The sequence below is a fragment of the Salmo salar genome, chromosome 15 (genome assembly GCF_965601325.2).
Source record: "Salmo salar chromosome 15, fSalSal1, whole genome shotgun sequence".
Taxonomy (NCBI): domain Eukaryota; kingdom Metazoa; phylum Chordata; class Actinopteri; order Salmoniformes; family Salmonidae; genus Salmo; species Salmo salar.
The window spans coordinates 38,430,742-38,454,127 of NC_138305.1; the positions used below are offsets into that span (position 1 = coordinate 38,430,742).

The window sequence follows — 23,386 nt, forward strand, 5'->3', positions numbered from 1 at the left end:
TGTGGGAAAAAAAGTGTTCAGTCAATGCTATATTATCCATCTATTTTTCAATTTAACTTGGCAAGTCAGTTAAGAACAAATTCTTACAATGATGGCCTACCAGGGAACAGTGGGTTAAGTACCTTGTTCAGGGATAGAATGGCAGATTTTTACTTTGTCAGCTTGGGGATTCGATCCAGCAACCTTTCAGTTACTGGCCAAACACTCTAACCCCTAGGCTACCTGCTGCCCCATCTGCAGGTTTTGCTTAACAGATATCATCAATTTATAGTGTGTTGGACAAATGTGAGTTGAATCTTCAGTCAAATCCATAATTGCTTTTTTTTATGTCTCTTAGCTGCCATAAAACCCCCACAAACAAATACACACCTTTGCATGCTCATCATGTCATATTTTAACATTACTGCTCACCTTGGGATCAGACATGATAAATAGTTGCGTAACCAGTGAACATCCAATTTTTTCATGTGTGGAAATTGCATATCTGTCCTTGGCTTTTCGTACTGACAAGTCCACTAGCTCCAGCAGTCATATTTCAAACCAGGAATTTAGTTATAGAAAGCAGGAAGTCAGATGGTTTAGTTAAGCCTTCCCACTGGGTACACACTGGTTGAATCAACGTTGTTTCCACGTCATTTCAATAAAATTAAGTTGAACCAACGTGGAATAGATGTTGAATTGACTTCTGTCCCCAGTGGGTTACCGTTCATCTGATTTCCATGTACAGCATACTGCCCAGCAGAACACAGCTGGCCATTGGATGATGAGTCCTCATTATTTAAAAGGGTCATGATCTTTTAAACTGCTGAGGCAGACTGGTATTGTCCAATCCAGGCCAAGTGTATTCTTATATATTTCAACAATATCACTATTGACCTTGGTGTTAGATGTGAATTGTATGAATAATGGCAAACTAGTGCTTCAGATTATTGCAGAATTGCAAAAAATAAATTATTTAATTCCCTTAATCCTCTATTGGCAATCTTCCAGTTTTTCTCCATCTCTGTCTGATGGTTGAGTTAAGTGCTGCATATCTGGGAGATATGAACTTTTCCTATTCAAACACGGAGAAAAGGGTTTTATAGAGAAGATACGTATTGCGACGCCTCAAGCAACTGATTGAAAATCAAACCCAACTTTTACAGGAAAACTTGCAGAGCTTCTTTTCTATACTTGTTCTGTTGGAGTTCACATATTTTCAACGTCAATACTATGTCCAATCAGCCTGCAGTCGTGAGAAAAAAACACGATAACATACAACCTCTACCAATGGACCCTAAGCATAAATCTGCCAAACTAGGAACCATGAGGATGGAAGAACACTCTATGTTGCTATTAAATCAGTCCAACTCTATTGTGTATATCAAAATACTCAAACATTTCTGTGTCCATGTTAGATGGCAGGATGATTAGCAGGCTGTAGTGTACTGTAGGGATTAGTGGTGACAGAGGAGTAGCCATAGAGCCTCTCCTACTCACCCAAAAATGCATGGATGGGGGCCAAACTCCCCTAGCAATATACACTATGGATGCATCCCAAATTGCACCCTATTCCCTATATAGTACACTACTTTTGACCAGAGCCCTATGGGCACAGGTCGAAAGTAGTGCACCATAAAGGGAATAAGGTGCTATTTGGGATGCAACCCTTAATAATGATTGCATTCCATCAGCCCGTGGGACAAGATGTTGATATCATTCCAACTTAATAAAATAAATATTAGAATAACAGGAGATATAATCCTTATAAATCGATTAAGGTTCCTTTGTATAAAATCCCTCAGGATGGAGCTTAATTAGATGTTTTGTTCAATGTTGGAGGTTTAGTAATGTCTTCTTAATGACACCATCCCAGCTATCTTTCTTCATATAGACTGTACCCTCCCATGTCACTCAGTCTCTCTCTCTCTCTCTCACACACACCACACACACACACACACACACACACACACACACACACACACACACACACACACACACACACACACACACACACACACACACACACACACACACACACACACACACACACACACACACTCTCTCTCTCTATCACAAAAACACAAAACAGTCATGTATCACATTTGTTTAGATTGAATCAAAACTACTTTGATTGTATTCTTACTTTAACTTTCAAATATCACTGGTTAATGATTTACAAAATGGTGTGTGTTGATGAATATATTAAACACTTTGAAACTGTTAAAAAGCAAAGGTTGTACCACATGTTTACATGGAAATCCTGTATAATAGTAGCTATTTATGATGGAAAAGAATCCAATGAGAAACAAAAGATTTCTATAGAGATTGTATTATATTTCCAAAAATATATGTACAGTCTATTACAAAGGTTACAAAGCAAAAAAGAAATGTCCTATGTAACAGGAAATTGTCTAAGAAGTAATGATTTTACAGTTCTGCTGTTTGGGGAAAATACTCTTGACCGATGAATACTCAATACTCTCATCACAGAAAAAATAAATAATACATTGACAATTCATATAACTGTACATTAAACTAAAAGAGAAAATAAAAACAAAATACAATTCTAGATGGAAAACCTGTCTTTGGTCCTAAATGAGAAAGTATGTACAACTGAAATCTTCTGGGTGACAATAATCATCTGCAAGTGAGATAGAAAAATATAGTGCATTTTCAATGTATTCAGAGCTCACTACAGAGTAATGTGTGTAAAAAGACAACAATATAAATAAAATGTACAGGTTTTACAATTAGAACATATACAAAGTTCCCCTCGGACCTCTGATCTTTATGACACCATCAACAGTGCTGAACTCTTTGGAATCATCCAACACCTATGCATTGCAAAGGCGTGTCCACAATTTCCAACAGTTTGTCCAAAAGGTTTGAAAATAATAACCATTCTACTTTGTATTTAAAATGTGTTCTCAATCCTGAATCCAATCAACTCACCACACAAACTGCCTTTAGCTTTGTTGAAACAGAACAACACCCCCATATATTCACTTGAACATCCTCAACAAGAAAACGGGTAAGAAACAAAGTAAAAGCGGACAGTAAAAGTTGACTGCCTGTGAAGGTTACAGATTATTTATATGGCAGATCGATTGTATCCAGGTCTTAATCTCAATTTGGCTCAAAATTGCTGTCTCTACAGGACCCCAGACTCAGAGAGAGAGGGAGGAGGGGGAGTGGGAGCCTCCAGCTCCGGGGTGTGAATGCCCCTAGGGGCCCGCTGTTGGAGATCAGAGCAGGGGAGAGTAGAGAGAGAGAGAGAAAAAGAGGGAGCCTGCTTGCCTTCCCGTGAACTGGGGGTTTTGTGCTGACTGAATGCCTTTACGCTGGTATTCAATTCAAAGGGCTGGCATGTTCCCAATTGCTGAGCTTTGCTGTATGGATAAAGAATGGGTCTGTCTGTCTGTGACATGGGGCCCAGAGTGGGCTGGGCATGGTCTGATTCCCTGGGTACCCCCCCACAGGTGTGAGTCCCTTTGGACCGAGCACAATGGAAATTAATCTAGGAAAAAATAGACAAAGTCACTAATGGCTTTACAAAAACTAAGCTTGCAGCCATAGTCCATGATAGTGTTCCAAGGTTGGTTTTCTGAAGACCAATTCATTCTCTACAGGCATAATGAAAGACGTCTTAAATAAACCATTGGGAAAAGCTGCAGCTTTGAAAATCTGAATCTATGATCAGTCCATAAAGACAGCCTTGGATATAATTGCAATTGGAAATACCGATTTTTCCTTACTTTAAATGACAAAGAAATGAGTGAATCGACCATCAGAGTATACAATGCTGGAGACATATTCAACGTGATAACATTCATTTTGTTGTAGAAAGAGAAGACTGCGATGGCACCATTAGGTTGGCTCTTTAGCACATCTTTGCAAGCCCATTCCTTATCTCTGTGCCGTGATTAACATACGAAGGGCCAGGTAAGTTAAGAAAAAAAGCATAGAAAACACTTTTATGCATGTTACATCACCCTGTTTGCCTGGAAAGGTTTGAGCAGAGACACATTAATAAACATGTGACTAGCTCTCCTGACCAGCTAGGGCTGGGACGGTATGTGATTTTCACAGTATGAGCATCATAATATGTAGTATCAGGATTTTCAATATATTATGATAATATTAGTTACTGTAGGTACCTCGCACCGAACTGAACGCCTGCAAATGCAGTGTGCTGCAATGGAAAAGATGATATCATGACTAATATGTGCGACTCTCCGCTGGTTGAATGTCATCTCACTCCACTGTAACAGCCATATATTCCAAACATACTCATACTCTGTGACATTGTTATTAAGTCATTAGCATGTCACGGTATACCATTTCGTAAGTGGCATTACTATTTCATTATTTGATAACTCTGTATTCCGGTATACTGTACCAATCTATCCTCCCAGCCCTATAATCCAGGTAATCTTCAACTGGAAAAAGGTCAATACATATACCTTTTTCCTGTTGGTCACAGAACGTTTCATTTTCCCAGCACTGAGCAACTGATATTTCTGTAAAACCTAGCACCTTAAAATCTCAGAGGACCATTTCCACCTGGGCTAATTATTGCTCTGTTCAATCTTCTACCCTACACTGACTGTGTTAACCATCACTCAACATATGTAAGTGTAAATGCACTTGATTTGATCTATTCAAGTTCAGGATGACAGGATACCACAAAGAAAAAACGGAACTTGTCCATTCAACCCTACAAAAGACTGTCTCATTGAATCGCAAGAAAACTTGCCATAGAAGTGCCTAAAAATAATGGGAGTACATTCGTTTTAAGGGAGAATTAGTTGTAGAAAGAACATACACAGCCTTTCATTGATTCACCCTTCACAACTGTATTAACCAAAATAGGAAACAAATACCATTTGCTGCAACATAAAAATAAGTTTGTTTAGGCATTTCAAACCCTTTGCGGTGGATCAAGTCTCTTTAAGTTTCAATACAACCTTTCTATAGTGCTGTCTGTGGAAACATTCAAATAAATAATTAAACAACAAAACATTTCAGATTGAAAGTATATTGGACAATAAGGTAAAATGATTCATGTGGTAAACATAAACATTGCCAATTTGATGCTTGATATTAGATATTAAAGTTGTGATCAATCTGAAATCGCTTTGCCTTGTTGGTGTCATACTGTTTCGCAATTCCTACATACAAATTTGAAATGTTTTCATTATACAACGAGAACATCTGTCTTCAGAAAAATTCATACAACAAGCCACTCTTGCAAGCTTGAAACAACCAAGTGAATACTACTATCCTTGAAGTCACTGATCTGAGGTGCAGGATACCATTTCCACTTCAAAAACATCAGGGACAAAAAACACAACTCATTGCAAACAGTTAAAACAGGTGTCTCAAGACAAACTGGTCAAGGTACCTCTAAATCATCTCCACCAAAATGTTCACACACCATATTCATCCTCCCTGTCCGGCTGGATGGGAACGTTTACCCTGTTGTCAAGTCCAAAATGAAAAGAAGAAAAAATTGTAACGCGAAAGAAAAATATTAGATTACTGTACGTACCACACCATATCACTGTGCCTTCTGAAACTAACAAAATTAACAAACTAGAATAAAAAATATTTTAATAAAACACTGCAAGGGGAAAAAGTTTTGGGGGGATTTTTTTGCTTTTTTAAGTGAAATCCATTTTCATGGTGCCCTCCCCCCCAAAAATTCATAAGGTTAAAAGAACAAGGTAATATGGATAAAACTCCTTTTCCAAAGCTCCATCTCTATTTGTGGTTGAGTTTCTCAGAGCGGCATCATGTCCAGGGAGTATTCTCTCATTCTCTCCTTTAGTACCCGTTCTAAAGAGGGGTTAAATCCTTTGCCAAGGAACAAAGGAATGATTTTAATTCCGAAAAATCCGGAAAAACAGAGTCAGACACAGGAGACGACGTCACGTCACATGATTTTTTTATGATTATCCTGGGAAGTTCTGCCCTAGCGCTGCTCTAGATAGCTCTTTGCCCCCCTGTCCACAGGGGGCACTGTAGTCTATCATCACACCTGGATGCCCGTGCCGTGGAGATTTAGCATCTGGGCTCTCATAGTCTGTATGTTGCTCATGATCTTCTTCTGATGTCCCACTAAAGTGATCCCCAAGCTCATCACATCCCTGCAAGACAAGACAACCAATCATAAATCACAGCACTGTACCACAAAGATGCTCAAAACATCTCATGATTTATAGCACTAGGTATTTCATTAAAGGAGAAATGGAGGATAAAAAAAATATAAGTAAAACTCGACAGGCTTGTTCATGAATCAAAATGATGAAATTGAAATTTAGTCAGGGCATATCCAAGGATATTGAATGAGAAAATAATTATAAGACAACTCTCCAGAACTGGCTATGGTGGCTTTGGCATCCACAAGTGTTTTAAAGTTCAGGTTCATTACTCGATTGACATCCTGGCCACAGATTCCAGTGAGCTGTAGCCTTCGACGGTGAAGTTGTCTCTGTATCTCTCCATCTTGATGGCCTCCAGCCACTCCCCCACCGAGCGGAACGTAGTGAAGTCTGGTGTGCTCTGATCTAACAGGGGACTAATCGGTCTGTGGGATGAGCAAGACAAAGACATTAACGTCTTATGCAAAAACATTCCAACAGCAAATACAAATTCAGCTGGAAACAAAACACAAAGACAGCCAAAGACATCCCGGGGTGCAGTAAATTGCAAGTGAAAAATAAATTACCACATTTTTTACACTTCAAAATCAAATTCAAAAGTGACTACGCCATCTGATCCTCTTTTTCAGTCAAATATGTGTGCTAAGTAACTATCAAAAACCCTCAACATCAGTTGGATGGTAATTTTCGCTTCAAATCCCCACAAATGGCCCCCAGAAACGGAAGAGTTTTTTTTACATTTTCAGGGGGGTTCCGTTCTCAATCTCACCCAGAGAGATTGTGTTCCGACTGTAAATATAATTAATTTGACAAATGTCACAGTGGGGTCCAGAGTTCCCACAGCACCTGAAAGTCCCAGGAACTCATTACAGGGATTGATTTAAAAGCCCTGCTATTGACCATAAAGCCATGGAAGCTGCTTTGGCTTATTGATTCTCAGGGATTTATCTTTCATCTGTGAACTCCTATGGATAAATCAACCACTGGATGCTCTGAATTGTCCACTAATGTAGTTCCATAGGAATGAAATATGAAGAAACAATATATACTTCCAGAGTCTTCAACAGATGTAGGATCTTAATTTGATCACTCTTTTGTTGCTGAGAATTTTCCTGCACCGCAGGAAATCTAGATGAGCTTCGTGATTGACATAAATTCACTGAAAACGCACAGTTATATTAACAATATAGCACTTTTCATGTAGCCTACGTTTGACTGGCTAATAGCCTAGTATAGAACAAGTAGGCCAGCACACTTTTAAAGCTCCCAATTCACCGCTTTATTGACAACGTTTCCAGCCTAAGCACCAATCAAGCATCATTGTGAACTAAACACAGGATTATTTTGCTGTGACAATATACAGGTAACTGCCAGAAAATAAAGGAAACACCAACAGAAATTATCTTACTAGGGCATTGAAACAGCTTTAATACACCTTGGCATAGATTCTGTAAGTATCTGGAACTCTATTGGGGTGATGTGACACCATTCCATAATTTGGTGTTTTGTTGATGGTGGTGGAAAAAGCTGTTCCAGAATCTCCCATAAGTGTTCAATCGGGTTGAGATCTGGTGACTGAGACAGACACGGCATGCGGTTTACATGGTTTTCAAGCTCATCAAACCATTCAGTGACCACTCATGCCCTGTGGATGGGGGCATTGTCATCCTATGGGGGCATAGCAATGGTACCCAAAATAATGTCTTGCCCAGCATTTTTATACATGACCCTAAGCATGATGGGATGTTAATTGCTTAATTAACTCAGGAATCACACCTGTGTGGAAGAACATGCTTTCAATATATTTTGCATCCCTCATTTACTCAAGTGTTCCCATTATTTTGGCATTTACCTGTAGGTCAAATTAAGATTCTACATCTGTAGCAAACATGGCCAAATCTAATAAATGAAGCTGAAAATTAAATGTATTTCATTGGTGTTTTGTAGTGCTCAGTCATAGGGTTAATGAGACAAGCTTTCCTTACCTTGTGCATGTTCCCAAAGGGGTTTTTAAGGTATTGGGATTGCGAATCATCTTATCAAGGATGCCAACTATTTGATCAAATTTGGGTCGATCAGCCCTGTCTTTCTGCCAGCAGTCCAGCATTAGCTGGTGCAGGCCTGGAGGGCAGTCCATGGGAGCAGGGAGGCGGTACCCTTCCTCTATGGCCTTTATCACCTGGGAAAACCGAAACACAGGAGAGTCATTACCACCACATTAACACAAGTCACCATTTCCTACAGTTCATTACCATTTCATCCTCTAATCAAGATGTTTGTAAACAGGAAGTGTCAGTACATAAGTCTTTTGTGGTTCCCTATTTACAGACGTGGTACATTGAGGGGAAACAAGCGAAACCGGATGTTCATCGCTCAGTGTCAGCATGTTAAGATGATGGTGAGACACAAGGACACAGAGTAGCAGGACCCAAATGAGGAGCTATTGAGAGTAGCATCCTGTATGTCCCTGTATGGCACGGAGATTAGTCTCTGGAAGAGCTGCTCCTGTCTGTTATAAAGAACCAATAGACATGATTGTAATTCATTTAGCCAACAGTGGCACTTTTTTCCTTTAGATGCATCATTTATACTGTTTGTCTCATCAATAGGGGGGCATCTGCATATCCTTAAAGCTACATATATTCTCACTGTGTCAATAGTTAAAAACCAAGTCCATTGAAAGTCTATGGCGTGAGAACATTTAACATTAGGGGCAATGGAAAACTTTGATTTGAGACTCAACCGTCTCTTCCTCTATTCTAGGATTTATTTTCTGCAAATATTAATCTGTTATTCCTGTCAGGGCTTTTCAAACAACACTGAACTACGGAAGGAAAAGTGTCGAAACACTGAAACTGTTGAGGAAATGTAAATATTTCTCTTTGTGTATCCCAGAGGAGCTGTTTGCCAACATCTTGACAGAGGAACTGAAATCCCTGACATTGATGCCTGCCAAGCACTAAAATGGCCAATCATGTTTAGCATTTCTACCAGCTGATTGTTCAATCAGCAGGCTTCCCATTAGGAGGAGTTGAGAGAAATATAATCCTTTTTCGTTGTTTCTGCGGAGGAGAAGACTGTTTGTCCTACTGGATTATATCATCTTTAACTTTGCCAAGGGAGACAACTAACACTGGAGCATCTTCCAGACTAGTATTTGCAAACATTGGTGGATTTTGGGCTCCTGAGTGGCGCAGCGGTCTAAGGCACTGCATCTCAGTGCTAGAGGCGTCACTACAGACCCTGGTTTGATCCCAACCTGTATCACAACCGGCCGTGATCGGGAGTCCCATAGGGCGGCTCACATTTGGCGCAGCGTCGTTGGGGTTAGGGGAGGGTTGGGCCAGGGTAGGCCGTCATTGTAAAATCATGATTTGTTCTTAACCGACTTGCCTAGTTAAATAAAGGTTAAATAAAAAATGTCAAAATGTTACAACTTATAGATGTAGTATCTTAATTTGAACACTCACATTCGTTCCTGAGAATGTTCCTGTTCCTGTAAACTTGTAGTGTATTCTAAGTTTAAAATGGCTTCTAAAGTTTATTTCTACCTCAAAATGTCAGACTTGTTTTGCCCTAACGAAAAATGTATCAACCCCTACAAAAAATATCCATTAATTCTAATCCAAATAATAATTCACATTTTCAGTTGCTGCAAAATTGGATTAAATTAAGATCCTACATCTGTAAGCATCATCGTTACTGGTGTTTGAATCGGCGACCAAACTCCGCTAAAGCCACTTTTGCGATCAGCATGATGAACAGCTATGCAATGTTCATCTGTTCCAATTTAGCTGAAACAAAGCAATGACTGCAGTTCAAACTAAAGGCTCTACATGACTAAGTAAATGGCTCTGGAATTATTGAACTCAGCTAATGGCAAATTTGGTTTTCATTATCCTAACTCATTATAAAGGTTAAAAGCCATTTTGAAGTCAGAAAATTATTTTGTATGCCAAGTGGCTAGCTACTCTTTTTCTTTATATTATCATATATACATTTTATGAATATCAATCTCTGATTAAAACAGAATTAATTAAAACCTAACAATCCACCTCATTCAACTATGAATAGTAATTGTGGCCCATGTTTAAATCATTTATAAGAATTCTGTTAATTCTGTTAACCCCTGGGTAATATGGTAGCTAGTCCCTGAGCTACATGTGAAACCTGACATGACATTTGGTGTATAATTGACTTCATGTAAAAGAGCAACTCACATCTTGATTGGACATGTCCCAGTAAGGCCGTTCCCCATAGGACATGACTTCCCACATGACAATGCCATAACTCCACACATCACTAGCGGAAGTGAATTTACGGTACTGGATGGCTTCCATTGCTGTCCATCGAACAGGTATCTTTCCACCCTGTTCAGTAAAATGCAAGTCAATGGCTGGAGTAAAGATCAAATTCATTATATCCTGCATCTTCCCCTAAAACATCAATTAAAATAGAGTTATACCTCTGCACACAGGGTCAGCAAAACGTGAAAACTTTCAAAGCAAAAACTCTACCACATAGACTGCAGGCTTTGCATATTGAATAGCTAGCTAGCACAGGTATGCATGGGCATGCATCCATATTTTATACTACATTTTCATGCATTGGCTGTTGGCTGGATTTGAGTATTCAGAGAGAGCGCAAGGTGTCTAGGAAGGGAAAGTAATACGGGGCTGGCTTAATTGACTTACCGTTGTTGTGTAGACAGCCTCGGGATCATCGTCGATCACTCTTGACAGGCCGAAGTCAGATACTTTACATACGAGATTGCTGTTGACAAGGATGTTTCGTGCAGCCAGATCTCGATGGACATATCCCATGTCAGAGAGATATCTCATCCCCGCTGCTATGCCCCGCAGCATTCCCACTAACTGGATCACTGTGAACTGACCATCGTGTTTCTGTACACAACAGAGGACAACCGTCAGCTAATCAAGATCCACTGAGATCCAGGTCACAAAGCTATTGCAGTGGTTTTATTCATAGAATAATAAGCTCTTATTGGGAACATATTGTATTATACATGTATAACTGGTAAGGGAGTTGCCATTTGAATGCATTGAAAGGTTCTCACCCTGAGGAAAGCATCTAATGAGCCGTTTTCCATATATTCAATCACAATCATCACCGGTTTTCCTGAAAACAAGGGTGACACTTTCCGTTAATTGACTCATAAATATGGCTTGCAAGTGTTTATTAATGACGGCCTGCTAAAAATACATTTCCACCTCAGTGTTATTTTGAGCCGTTTGTTTGTAATTAAGTGTTAACATCTGCCCCTTATATTAGGCTGTCTAAATTAGAAAAAATAAAACAGGGAGCAAGGCTAATTCAATCAGATACTTCTCAATGTCATTCCTTTACGACTGCAGCACTTTCACATTGTATAGCTAGCAAAATATATTGTAAAATGTTCCTCTCATGTCTTTCTCTCGCAGTTGGTCTGGCAACTTAACCTTTTCACACATTCACGTTATTCACTAAATGTAGAAAACATTAGGAAAACCTTCCTATTATGTGAGTTGCACTCCCATTCACCCTCAAAACAGCCTCAATTAGTCGGGGCATTGACACTACAAGGTGTTGGTAGCGATTGATGTTATTCTTCAATAACACAAACTCCAAAGCAAATCAGGGGGAGAAAAATAGGTTTATTTGAGAAGGACAAATCAAGATGTTATGCTGGGAGGTAGATGTTTAGTCTCCCCTGTCCTCAGCTTTCTCCACGGAACAAAGGAACAGGATGCCATTTACAACCCCCCACCCTAGCCTGGGGTTGACCAATCAGAAGTCCTTGCAGTACGACTGGGCCAATGGCCAAATAACAAGTATCCTGCTCCCGACTCAATGTACAGAACGTAGCACACGTAGCATACATAGCTCTGAGTTCAGGACTGACATTCCACAGATTCTAAACAGCTGTTGAACTGAAGACCAACTATTTACATCGACAATTCCCTATTGACCATTAGTACTATATTTAGTTTATTAATCTCGTCCTCTTATCCTCTAGGTTGTGTATTTATCTTCAAAATATTCTTATAGTGTTGAAAGCGTTCCACAGGGATGCTGGCCAATGTTGACTGTAATGCTTCCCACAGTTGTGGCAAGTTGGCAGGATGTCCTTTTGGTGGTGGACCATTCTTGATACACACGGGAAACTGTTGTGTGAAAAACCCAGCAGGCTTGCAGTTCTTGACACAAACTGGCACCTACTACCATAACCCGTTCAAAGGCACTAAAATGTTTTGTCTTTCTCATTCACCCTCTGAATAGCACACACACAATCCATGTCTCAATTGTCTCAAGGCTTAAAAATCCTTATTTAACCTATCTTCTCCCCTTCATCTATACTGATTGAATTGGATTTAACAGGTGACATCAATAAGGGATCATAGGTTTGACCTGGATTCACCTGGACAGTCTATGTCATGGAAAGAGCAGGTGTTCCTAATGTTTTGTGCACTCAGTTTATAATGACTGTAGCAATTTAACACTTGAAATGCAAGCTAAAAACAATAAATATTGACATTTAATGTGACCTTAATGTGTGTGTGTGTGTGTGTGTGTGCGCGTGTGTGTGTGCGTGTGAAAGAATGCAGTCCTTACCTCTGGTCACCACTCCCTCCAGATGGACAACATTGGGATGGTCAAACTGGCCCATAATGCTGGCCTCACAAAGGAAGTCTCTCCTCTGTTTCTCAGAGTAGCCCACCTTCAAGGTTTTAATGGCCACTGACGTGTCCCGTTTCCCTGGGAGCTTCATCCGTCCACTACACACCTCCCCAAACTCTCCTGTGAGACAGACAGAGACATAACTTGTCATGACCCTTAAGAAAAACCTGCATTTCATGTTTTGACAAAGCGCTTAGTGTGTTTTCAGACAAAACAGCTGCGCTGCAGGACAAAACAAATTGGACTAGGAGATCTTGTTCTGCTCTGTGGAGTGTAGCAGAGACACATAATAAGACAAGCTGTGGATATATAGATACTCTCATTGACTGCATCTCTAAAACTATTGTGGCAGCAATTTATCAGCTGTGAGCTGCTTTGCTATTGTCTTGCCTTTTAAAAAGTAGCAGGGCCACACATTAATTGCAATGAACTTTTCCCCATTATTAATATACGGTGAGGATAAACCGTGTCCCCATTCAAGGTGTAAATATGTGGCTGTCATTATGATGTATGAGTATACGTGACTTAACAGAGAGAGCTGGGAGACACCAGCCAGACTCACCTGCTCCAATAACTCGCTCAATCTTAATGCAGGACGCGTCCAGCTCCTTGGCAAATTGATGGACAGCCCTGTTCGGGTCCTCGTAGGTTTCAGGGTCAATGTATGTTTTGGTGCCTGGAAATTTAACTGTAGAAAGGTAAGGGGATTACTGTTACGATTAAATATGCATACAGAGCACCAGGCTGGCCGGGCGCTTGACAGGCACACCATTACCAAGGGCAATCATTCAGAAGGAATTGCTTGCTAAACAGCCAGCTGATGGAAAGCATCTGCGTCAAAAGGTCTTTCTATAAACACCCTAAACCAGACATTTATTATTTTATGTTACTCCTTTTTTATTTTCCTCCAATAGAAATGAAAACGTTATTATATTTTCTTCCTAACCTCCTCACAAAGGAGCGACAAGGATTTCAGAAGCCTAGAATGGGATTTGCTGCTAAAGTTGTCTGCTATACTGAGCAGGGTTTTGAGTTAGCTAAGTCTGTCAAGCTCTGCCAGTGAATTTAAAAGTCTGGTAAGGCAATCCCTGATATACTGTAATACGAGTTATAGAAGACAGTTATTTTCTTATGGTCTGTGACTTGATAACCTTCTGGATTTTGCTACCCAGATAATGGTGACTTTAGTTCTATCACAACTAGTACAATATTACGATTATAACACAATGATACTGGAAAGGTTCATACATATTCATGCGCACATACAGATAGATGTATGATCATAATTTGATCACTCACAATTTGCTGAGAAACGGAAATGTGTTGTGTATTCAAAGTTTAAAAAGGCTTCTAAAGTTTGTAATTTCCACTTTAAAATGTCAGACTTGACTTGCCCTAATGAAAAATGTGGATTTTAAATAATTCCATTAATTATAATTCACATAATAATTCATAATTTCTGTTGCTGCAGGATTATTTTCCTGCTGTAGCAAACTGGCTCATATTAAGATCCTACATCTGTAGGGTAAAAAAAAAACACTGCCTGAGAAAGACGCGGTGTAGTTCTTCCCATGTATATAACACCACACTAATAAATTACACGGGTATAGTACATGAGCGTGTTCCACTGACCTAATTTGTTCATATCAAATTATACCTAATTAGAACATAACCTGCCAGCTTCAAAACCACAAGCTATTTAATGAGATGCACATAGTGGAAGAGTAACACACAGCGAAAACACAGTACAGACAGAAACATGGAAAACAGAGACACCAAACACCATCATTAAATTACTAATCAGCTCCAGACTCAATAATGACAAACAGAAATAAATACTTTTTTGTAATATCCTCTGCATACATCCTGGAAAGCCATGTTGGCCTATCCAGTAACATAAACACAAACACATTGTGTTCCAGCGAGGAGCTCCAGCGATGGCAGCTGATATTCCCCTCCAATCCATCCTATAATTGCTTTGTCCATCCAAGCTGTCACTCGATCTGATAGGGAGACATCTTACCATGACTTCCGGCACTAGACAGCGGACAAATTGGGCCTACATGTTGAATTCACGCACTATCTGGCTTCTGTCACCCTGGCAGTCCCTCTATTAGGCCCAACAACACACAGCGGAGCGCTCTTGTTTGCGTTTCCATCTCCCAGTGTTTTTAGCTGAAGGACCTGTGCCTTCCTGCAGCTTGATCTGTCAGGTACTTATCAGCCGAGGATCGCGAAACGCCAGCACAGCCCTCTTTCTACCACTGTGCCCATGTGACACCTTGAACCTTTGTTTCACAATCAGCAGTTTGCCTACAGCAGCAGATCATTTGGGCTTCGCTTGGGAAGATGTCTGTGGCTGCATCTCTAGGGGCATCGTTAGGATGGGGTGGTGGTGTGTGTGTGTGTGTGTGTGTGTGTGTGTGTGTGTGTGTGTGTGTGTGTGTGTGTGTGTGTGTGTGTGTGTGTGTGTGTGTGTGTGTGTGTGTGTGTGTGTGTGTGTGTGTGTGTGTGTATTGGTTAAAGGAGCCTAGAAGAGGAACCTTGGGATAGAGCAAATATGTGTGTACATCTCTACATCTCTACTCCGAGTACCACCAGGAGGTCGACAGCATCCTCCTATCCTACCAAAGTGGCTGAAAAGTTGGGCCTTTACATTGTTTATGAAGAATTCTCTCTTTCAGCTCTGCCCTGGATCACTGTCTCTGACAACTCTCATATTTATGTGTTTGCAGTTTGGAGCTAGGCCTCGTGTCCTCATCTCAATAGATGTGTCTATCAAATACCAACCAGATGCTACAGTTGAAGTCGTAAGTTTACATGCACTTAGGTCGGAGTCATTAAAACTAGTTTTTCAACCACTCCACAAATTTCTTGTTAACAAACTATAGTTTTGGCAAGTCGGTTAGGACTTTGTGCATGACACAAGTAATTTTTCCAACAATTGTTAACAGACAGATTATTTCACTTATAATTCACTGTATCACAATTCCAGTGGGTCAGAAGTTTACATACACTAAGTTGACTGTGCCTTTAAACAGCTTGGAAAATTCCAGAAAACGATGTCATGGATTTAGAAGCTTGAGTCAATTGGAGGTGTACCTGTGGATGTATTTCAAGGCCTACCTTCAAACTCAGTGCCTCTTTGCTTGACATCATGGGAAAATCAAAAGAAATCAGCCAAGACCTCAGAAAAAAAATTGTAGACCTCCACAAGGCTGGTTCTTCCTTGGGAGCAATTTCCAAACGCCTGAAGGTACCACATTCATCTGTTCAAATAATAGTACTCAAGTATAAACACCATGGGACCACGCAGCCGCTATACCGCTTAGGAAGGAGACGCATTATTTTTCCTAGAGATGAAAGTACTTTGGTGCGAAAAGTGCAAATCAATTCCAGAACAATGGACCTTGCAAAGGACCTTGTGAAGATGCTGGAGGAAACAGGTACAAAAGTATCTATATCCACAGTAAACGAGTCCTATATCGACATAACCTGAAAGGCCGCTCAGCAAGGAAGAAGCCATTGCTCCAAAACCGTCATCAAAAAAGCCAGACTACAGTTTGCAACTGCACATGGGGACAAAGATCGTACTTTTTTGAGAAATGTCCTCTGGTCTGATGAAACAAAAATAGAACAGTTTGGCCATAATGACCATCGTTATGTTTGGAGGAAAAAGGGTGAAGCTTGCAAGCCGAAGAACACCATCCCAACTGTGAAGCACGGGGGTGGCAGCATCATGTTGTGGGGGTGCTTTGCTGCAGGAGGGACTGGTGCACTTCACAAAATAGATGGCATCATGAGGGAGGAAAATTATGTGGATATATTAAAGCAATATCTCAAGACATCAGTCAGGAAGTTAAAGCTTGGTCGCAAATGGGTCTTCCAAATCGACAACCCCAAGCATACTTCCAAAGTTGTGGCAAAATGGCTTAAGGACAACAAAGTCACAGTATTGGAGTGACCATCACAAAGCCCTGACCTCAATCCCATAGAAAATGTGTGGGCAGAACTGAAAAAGTGTGTGCGAGCAAGGAGGCCTACATACCTGACTCAGTTACACCAACTCTGTCAGGAGGAATGGGCCAAAATTCACTCAACTTATTGTGGGAAGGCTACCCAAAACGTTTGACCCAAGTTAAACAATTTAAAGGCAATGCTACCAAATACGAATTGAGTATATGTAAACTTCTGACCCACTGGGAATGTAATGAAAGAAATAAAAGCTGAAATAAATAATTCTCTCTACTATTATTCTGACATTTCACATTCTTAAAATAAAGTGGTGATTCTAACTGACCTAAGACAGGGATTTTTTACTAGGATTAAATGTCAGTAATTTTGAAAAACTGAGTTTAAATGTATTTAGCTAAGATGTATGTAAACTTTGTTGAAGTCAGAAGTTTACATACACCTTAGCCAATTACTTTTAAACTCAGTTGGGGGCCTTGTTGTTGGACCCACTTCCTGTGAGGCGACAGGCATGCTGTAAGTGAGATGTTTCAATGTGTGTGTGAGCTGATGAGGAAAGAAGGGACTCACATTGAAAATACAGCTCCTCGTCTCCTTCCTGGTCTGCCTTGCTGTAGCCACAGTGCCTGTCAGGGAGAGAGGCGGAGGAACACACAATCACTTGATCGGGCCGAGGCAGAAGACCTGTCTGTTTTACTAGAATCTTAATGCAGCGCCACAATGCTGCAGGTACAGATACAGCTGAGAAGCAGGGGAACACTGTTTGGCTGCTGATGTTGAACTAAAGTACCCACCTCTGGTATTCCATATCTACTGCTCAAAAAAATAAAGGGAACACTTAAACAACACATCCTAGATCTGAATGAAATAAATAATCTTATTAAATACTTTTTTCTTTACATAGTTGAATGTGCTGACAACAAAATCACACAAAAATAATCAATGGAAATCCAATTTATCAACCCATGGAGGTCTGGATTTGGAGTCACACTCAAAATTAAAGTGGAAAACCACACTACAGGCTGATCCAACTTTGATGTAATGTCCTTAAAACAAGTCAAAATGAGGCCCAGTAGTGTGTGTGGCCTCCACGTGCCTGTATGACCTCCCTACAACGCCTGGGCATGCTCCTGATGAGGTGGCGGGATCTCCTCCCAGACCTGGACTAAAGCATCCGCCAACTCCTGGACAGTCTGTGGTGCAATGTGGCGTTGGTGGATGGAGCGAGACATGATGTCCCAGATGTGCTCAATTGTATTCAGTTCTGGGGAACGGGCGGGCCAGTCCATAGCATCAATGCCTTCCTCTTGCAGGAACTGCTGACACACTCCAGCCACATGAGGTCTAGCATTGTCTTGCATTAGGAGGAACCCAGGGCCAACCGCACCAGCATATGGTCTCACAAGGGGTCTGAGGAGCTCATCTCGATACCTAATGGCAGTCAGGCTACCTCTTGCGAGCACATGGAGGGCTGTGCGGCCCCCCAAAGAAATGCCACCCCACACCATGACTGACCCACCGCCAAACCGGTCATGCTGGAGGATGTTGCAGGCAGCAGAACGTTCTCCATGGCATCTCCAGACTCTGTCACGTCTGTCACGTGCTCAGTGTGAACCTGCTTTCATCTGTGAAGAGCACAGGGCGCTTGTGGCGAATTTGCCAATCTTGGTGTTCTCTGGCAAATGCCAAACGTCCTACACGGTGTTGGGCTGTAAGCACAACCCCCACCTGTGGACGTCGGGCCCTCATACCACCCTCATGGAGTCTGTTTCTGACCGTTTGAGCAGACACATGCACATTTATGGCCTGCTGGAGGTCATTTTGCAGGGCTCTGGCAGTGCTTCTCCTGCTCCTCCTTGCACAAAGGTGGAGGTAGCGGTCCTGCTGCTGGGTTGTTGCCCTCCTACGGCCTCCTCCACATCTCCTGATGTACTGGCCTGTCTCCTGGTAGCGCCTCCATGCTCTGGACACTACGCTGACAGACACAGCAAACCTTCTTGCCACAGCTCGCATTGATGTGCCATCCTGGATGAGCTGCACTACCTGAGCCACTTGTGTGGGTTGTAGACTCCATCTCATGCTACCACTAAAGTGAAAGCACCGCCAGCATTCAAAAGTGACCAAAACATCAGCCAGGAAGCATAGGAACTGAGAAGTGGTCTGTGGTCCCCACCTGCAGAACCACTCCTTAATTGGGGGTGTCTTGCTAATTGCCTATAATTTCCACCTGTTGTCTATTCCATTTGCACAACAGCATGTGAAATTTATTGTCAATCAGTGTTGCTTCCTAAGTGGACAGTTTGATTTCACAGAAGTGTGATTGACTTGGAGTAACATTGTGTTGTTTAAGTGTTCCCTTTATTTTTTTGAGCAGTGTATATACTCTGTAAAAGACTGTTTAGCAGTCCTTGTTATATGTGTAACATTGATGTATTGAATGCACCCTCGGGCAGGTAATTCGTTGTACATGGTTGTTCTATAGCACTGTACAATATGGTTTGCTAACAAACTGAACTGATGATGGAGTGATGATTGACATGCAGATTAATGTCAAATGGATTTAGAAATCACACGTGTATGGCTCTACCCCCATGTAAGGCATGCTGTGATGAAATGCTATCCACATGGAAATGAGGGACCAATGGAGGAGAGCAGGGTGGTGACTGACACACAGGAGGGTTGATCTGGGAGGAGACGGCTACAGGCAGTGTCATGAGTGTATTACTGTTTAACACCAACGACGTAACACACGTGCAGGCACACATCGGCACGCACGAACACACACTCACACACGCACACACACGCACAAAGAGGAGACAAAAGCTTTAATTTTAGAGTACCTTTGTCTCTATAATGGATTCATTACAAAAAATAAACATGCAAAAAAGCGAGTCAGTTGTTCTTCACAGTGTGAGGACTGGAAAATGATGCATCACAATCCATTAGCACAGCATGCCATAGATGATGGGTGCCTGTGGTGTGTGGTGGACTGACTCCACGGCTATGGAGTCCTGTGAGTGACAGAAAGGCTAACTGACAAGCAGAGACTCACAGCAGTGGAGAGTCAATGGGGCCTGCGAGAGCGTACCTTCTCCCAATGATGAAGCCAAACACCATGAAGACCAGGATGATGGTTCCCGCCACGGCCACCACCGCGATGATGATGACGGGGTTCTGCTCGCTGGAGACAATGGTGGATGCTTGGAGAGGGATACACATGCAAGCGCACACACACACAAACAAACACACACAGACAAAGGGCACACAGTGTGAACATTCAGCACATACAGGACATAATAGAACCAATGAGTAGCGAGCATGGAGACTGATAACCCCCTTCTCACCCTTTACCACAGAGACACGGAAGGCTAGTTCTATTTCTGGGCCCTCTGCATGCACGGCTCCACTGTTTCAGAAAGTGGGCTTAACAGTCCCAGATGGTAATGCTGGTGCCCTTCATTTGAAACAATGACACATTCGGTTTGGATTGTCTCCCGTTCAGAGCCGATTACACTGTTAGACTGTTTGCATTGACAAACCACCAATTGCTCAAAAGAATGGTGCTAAGGCACTTTAGACTGTCAGTGCACATGGTGTATGACTGGGAGAATTCATGCATTTTAAATCAAGTCACTTCAGTTGCTATATAAACACCAGCGAGAGAGGAGAGTAATGATTTCTGAGCCCTGGCACTTTAGTTGGGACCTACTGCTCCTTGTGGACGATACTCAACCATATTTCTAAATGGGATAAATGGAGCTATGAGATCAGTGGCATTTTGATGAAGGTCTACACACTAATCATCTCTGCCTGTGCATGTGTTCTGCTGGTACCTGAGGCCTCCTCCTTGGTAGTGACCTCCAGCCGGGGGCCGTAGGTGCCGTATCCGGCCGTGGTGAAGGCTCGGATCTGAAACACGTAGGCTGTGCTGGGCTTCAGATTGTTCACTGTGGCTGACGTGGATCTGGACTTCACTGTGGAGTAGATACGATCCTTCTGGTCCTATAGAGAGGAACAAACAGGATTTGTGTTATAATCATCCTGTCAATTTGCAACCGTAGACAGTAGACACCAGTATGTCTAGATGATGTATGAATTGACAATCAGAGACACCAAGATACAGCCAGAATGTGTCTGTAAATCTTTGAATGCCTCAGTTTGTCTGGTGTTTTTATATGATTTCAGAAGATTTATTAATGAACTATTTGGAGGAGACCCCTATCTGGGGTTAAATAATGACTCTCTGTGTAGACTATTTCAAACCAATAGGAAGAAAAAAAGCTGTGATGTCAGGCTCAGAATCCGTTTACAATTTACAGACTGCGTGTACTGTGTCTTTTGTTGTTGATCTGTAAATGATTTGCTCGGCAAAAAACCCAAATGGAATGCCAAAGCCTGTTAGGAGTGAAGTCATGCTTGCTTCCAATTTTACAGCTGGGCAGACTATAGCCACAGTACGTGACACAGGAGACTGATTCCTGGCAGCCTGAGAGGCCATGGCCAACAGGGCCTGGAACATCAGGAGTCATGGAATCTAGCCCTTTGATTTGTTGTGTTAAACCCAATCTTCTCAACCTCCTCAACCCCATCGCTACCTTGCTCATCTGCTCAGACTTAGGGCACACGGGAGCTGAGGTTATATTATATATGAGGGGGTGAAGGGGGTGAAGGGAGGAAAGGAGAGAGGGAAGATACAGAAACAGATTGTTAATGATGGCAGAGTAGCATGATAAAGTGTGTGCTGCCTGGTATGTGTGTGTGGGTGGCTGTGAAGAACCAGGGACTGATTAAAATCTTATGAGCGTCTCATTCATTATTGCAATTATGGGACAAAGGATCTCCTCGCAGAATCCTGCCGATCCCACTCGCAACGGCATGCAGATAGAATGTGAAGTGAAGAGTAGGCAAAATGAAACTAAAAAGGAGAGGAGAGAGATAGGGAGGGGATGGGGGGGGTAGGGTTTGGGAGAGCCAGAGTTGTCTGTGTTCAAAGCTGTAACACAATCACACACAGATACATACACACACACACACACACACACACACACACACACACACACACACACACACACACACACACACACACACACACACACACACACACACACACACACACACACACACACACACACACACACACACACACACACACACACACACGGACAGGCAACACACACACTCTCTCTCTCTTTCTCTCTCTCTCTCTCAAACACACTCACTTTTTCGTAGTACTTAATCTCATATTCAGTGATGACTCCGTTGGGCTGCTCAGGCTCCTGCCAGGAGAGCTGGACGCTTCGCTGCTGAACTCTCTCCCTGATGACCTCACTGACTTGGGAGGGAGCTGTTGGAACAAGACGTGTCAATAAGTGATGGGCAAACCCACTCAGCGCACATAGTTTTTTTATCAACTTTTTCTCCATGCACTTGGTTGCATGTTTAAATGTGTATTTTTTTCTCAAACTCATGAAACGCACGCACGCACACAAATATACACACACACACACACAAATATACACACACACACACACACACACACACACACACACACACACACACACACACACACACACACACACACACACACACACACACACACACACACACTCTATTCACACGGCTGCTCCTAAATGTTTACACCTCTTAATTACAGTGCAAACAGCATAAGATAGCATTATCCCAGCCAGTGTAAAACTTCAACATGTGGATTCTGAATACATGTGGTCCTTTGTAGCTCAGTTGGTAGAGCATGGCACTTGTAACGCTACGGTAGTGGGTTTGATTCCCAGGACCACCCATATGTAAAATGTATGCATACATGATTGTAAGTCGCTTTGGATAAAAGCATCTACTAAATGGCATATATTATTATACTGTATATTATAATTAAGTCAAATAAATTCCAGTGAGATGGCGGTCGAACCGGCAGCACTTATTCTCTGACAGATGCATTCAAAAATCCTTTTAGTGAAATGCACCTGTAACCTCACGACACCTGGTTTATAGCAGAGTAATTATCTGTTGCACTGAGCATAACCTCTGAAAGTTAGTCTCTTTTTTCCCTTCTACAGCACAATTAAAGTGTCTTGTTCCTGCACTGGGTGTGAAGAGCTGTGAAGTTAAGCTTGTAATTGTACATTGTAACAGTTCTGAATATTTAAATTCTCCCACATGTTTGAATATCCATTGTTAAGCAAGAGGAAGTAAACATAGGCAGATTTTTGTAACAAAGATAATAAACTCAAGGTAATGAATTCAAATCTTTGTGCAGATGGGGCGTGCATTGCTCATTGCTGGTGTGAGCTGGAAGATGGACAGAGTGGTGTATGATACTCTTACTTCCATCTACTGTATCAACCACACACAGTCATGCCTCAAGGCCAGTTAGGTTCTGAATGAAACAATGCTTTAATTTTCTCAGAATCACAAATTACGACACATAAGGTTTAACTCCAGAACTTCCACAGAAAATGGAAAATACTCATTGAACTTCAAGTTATGAATATACAGTAGAGTATATCCTTTCAGCTTTCAGCTTGCCCTCCCGGACCACCTGAAGGCACCACAGACTCTGGGCTCCTTTAAAACGG

At 41.7% G+C, this 23,386-nt stretch overlaps 1 protein-coding gene across 2 annotated transcripts in view; it reads right to left on the reverse strand.

Moving 5' to 3' along the window:
* Positions 1-2,295: 2,295 nt before the first annotated feature.
* Positions 2,296-23,386, reverse strand: part of LOC106571329 (ephrin type-A receptor 7) — a 76,110-nt gene continuing 55,019 nt past the window's right edge. The window contains exons 6-17 of one of the 2 annotated variants that reach the window (XM_014144271.3): positions 22,016-22,140; positions 20,630-20,798; positions 19,885-19,996; positions 17,367-17,422; positions 13,387-13,500; positions 12,759-12,944; positions 11,224-11,285; positions 10,841-11,050; positions 10,367-10,516; positions 8,132-8,325; positions 6,416-6,571; positions 2,296-6,131 (exon numbers count right to left, since the gene is read on the reverse strand). In XM_014144271.3, coding sequence (XP_013999746.1) covers positions 6,017-6,131; positions 6,416-6,571; positions 8,132-8,325; positions 10,367-10,516; positions 10,841-11,050; positions 11,224-11,285; positions 12,759-12,944; positions 13,387-13,500; positions 17,367-17,422; positions 19,885-19,996; positions 20,630-20,798; positions 22,016-22,140 — 1,649 coding nt within the window. In that variant the 3' untranslated portion in view covers positions 2,296-6,016. Of the gene's footprint in view, positions 6,132-6,415; positions 6,572-8,131; positions 8,326-10,366; positions 10,517-10,840; positions 11,051-11,223; positions 11,286-12,758; positions 12,945-13,386; positions 13,513-17,366; positions 17,423-19,884; positions 19,997-20,629; positions 20,799-22,015; positions 22,141-23,386 lie in introns of both variants that reach the window. The other variant, XM_014144270.3, reaches the window with a different exon arrangement.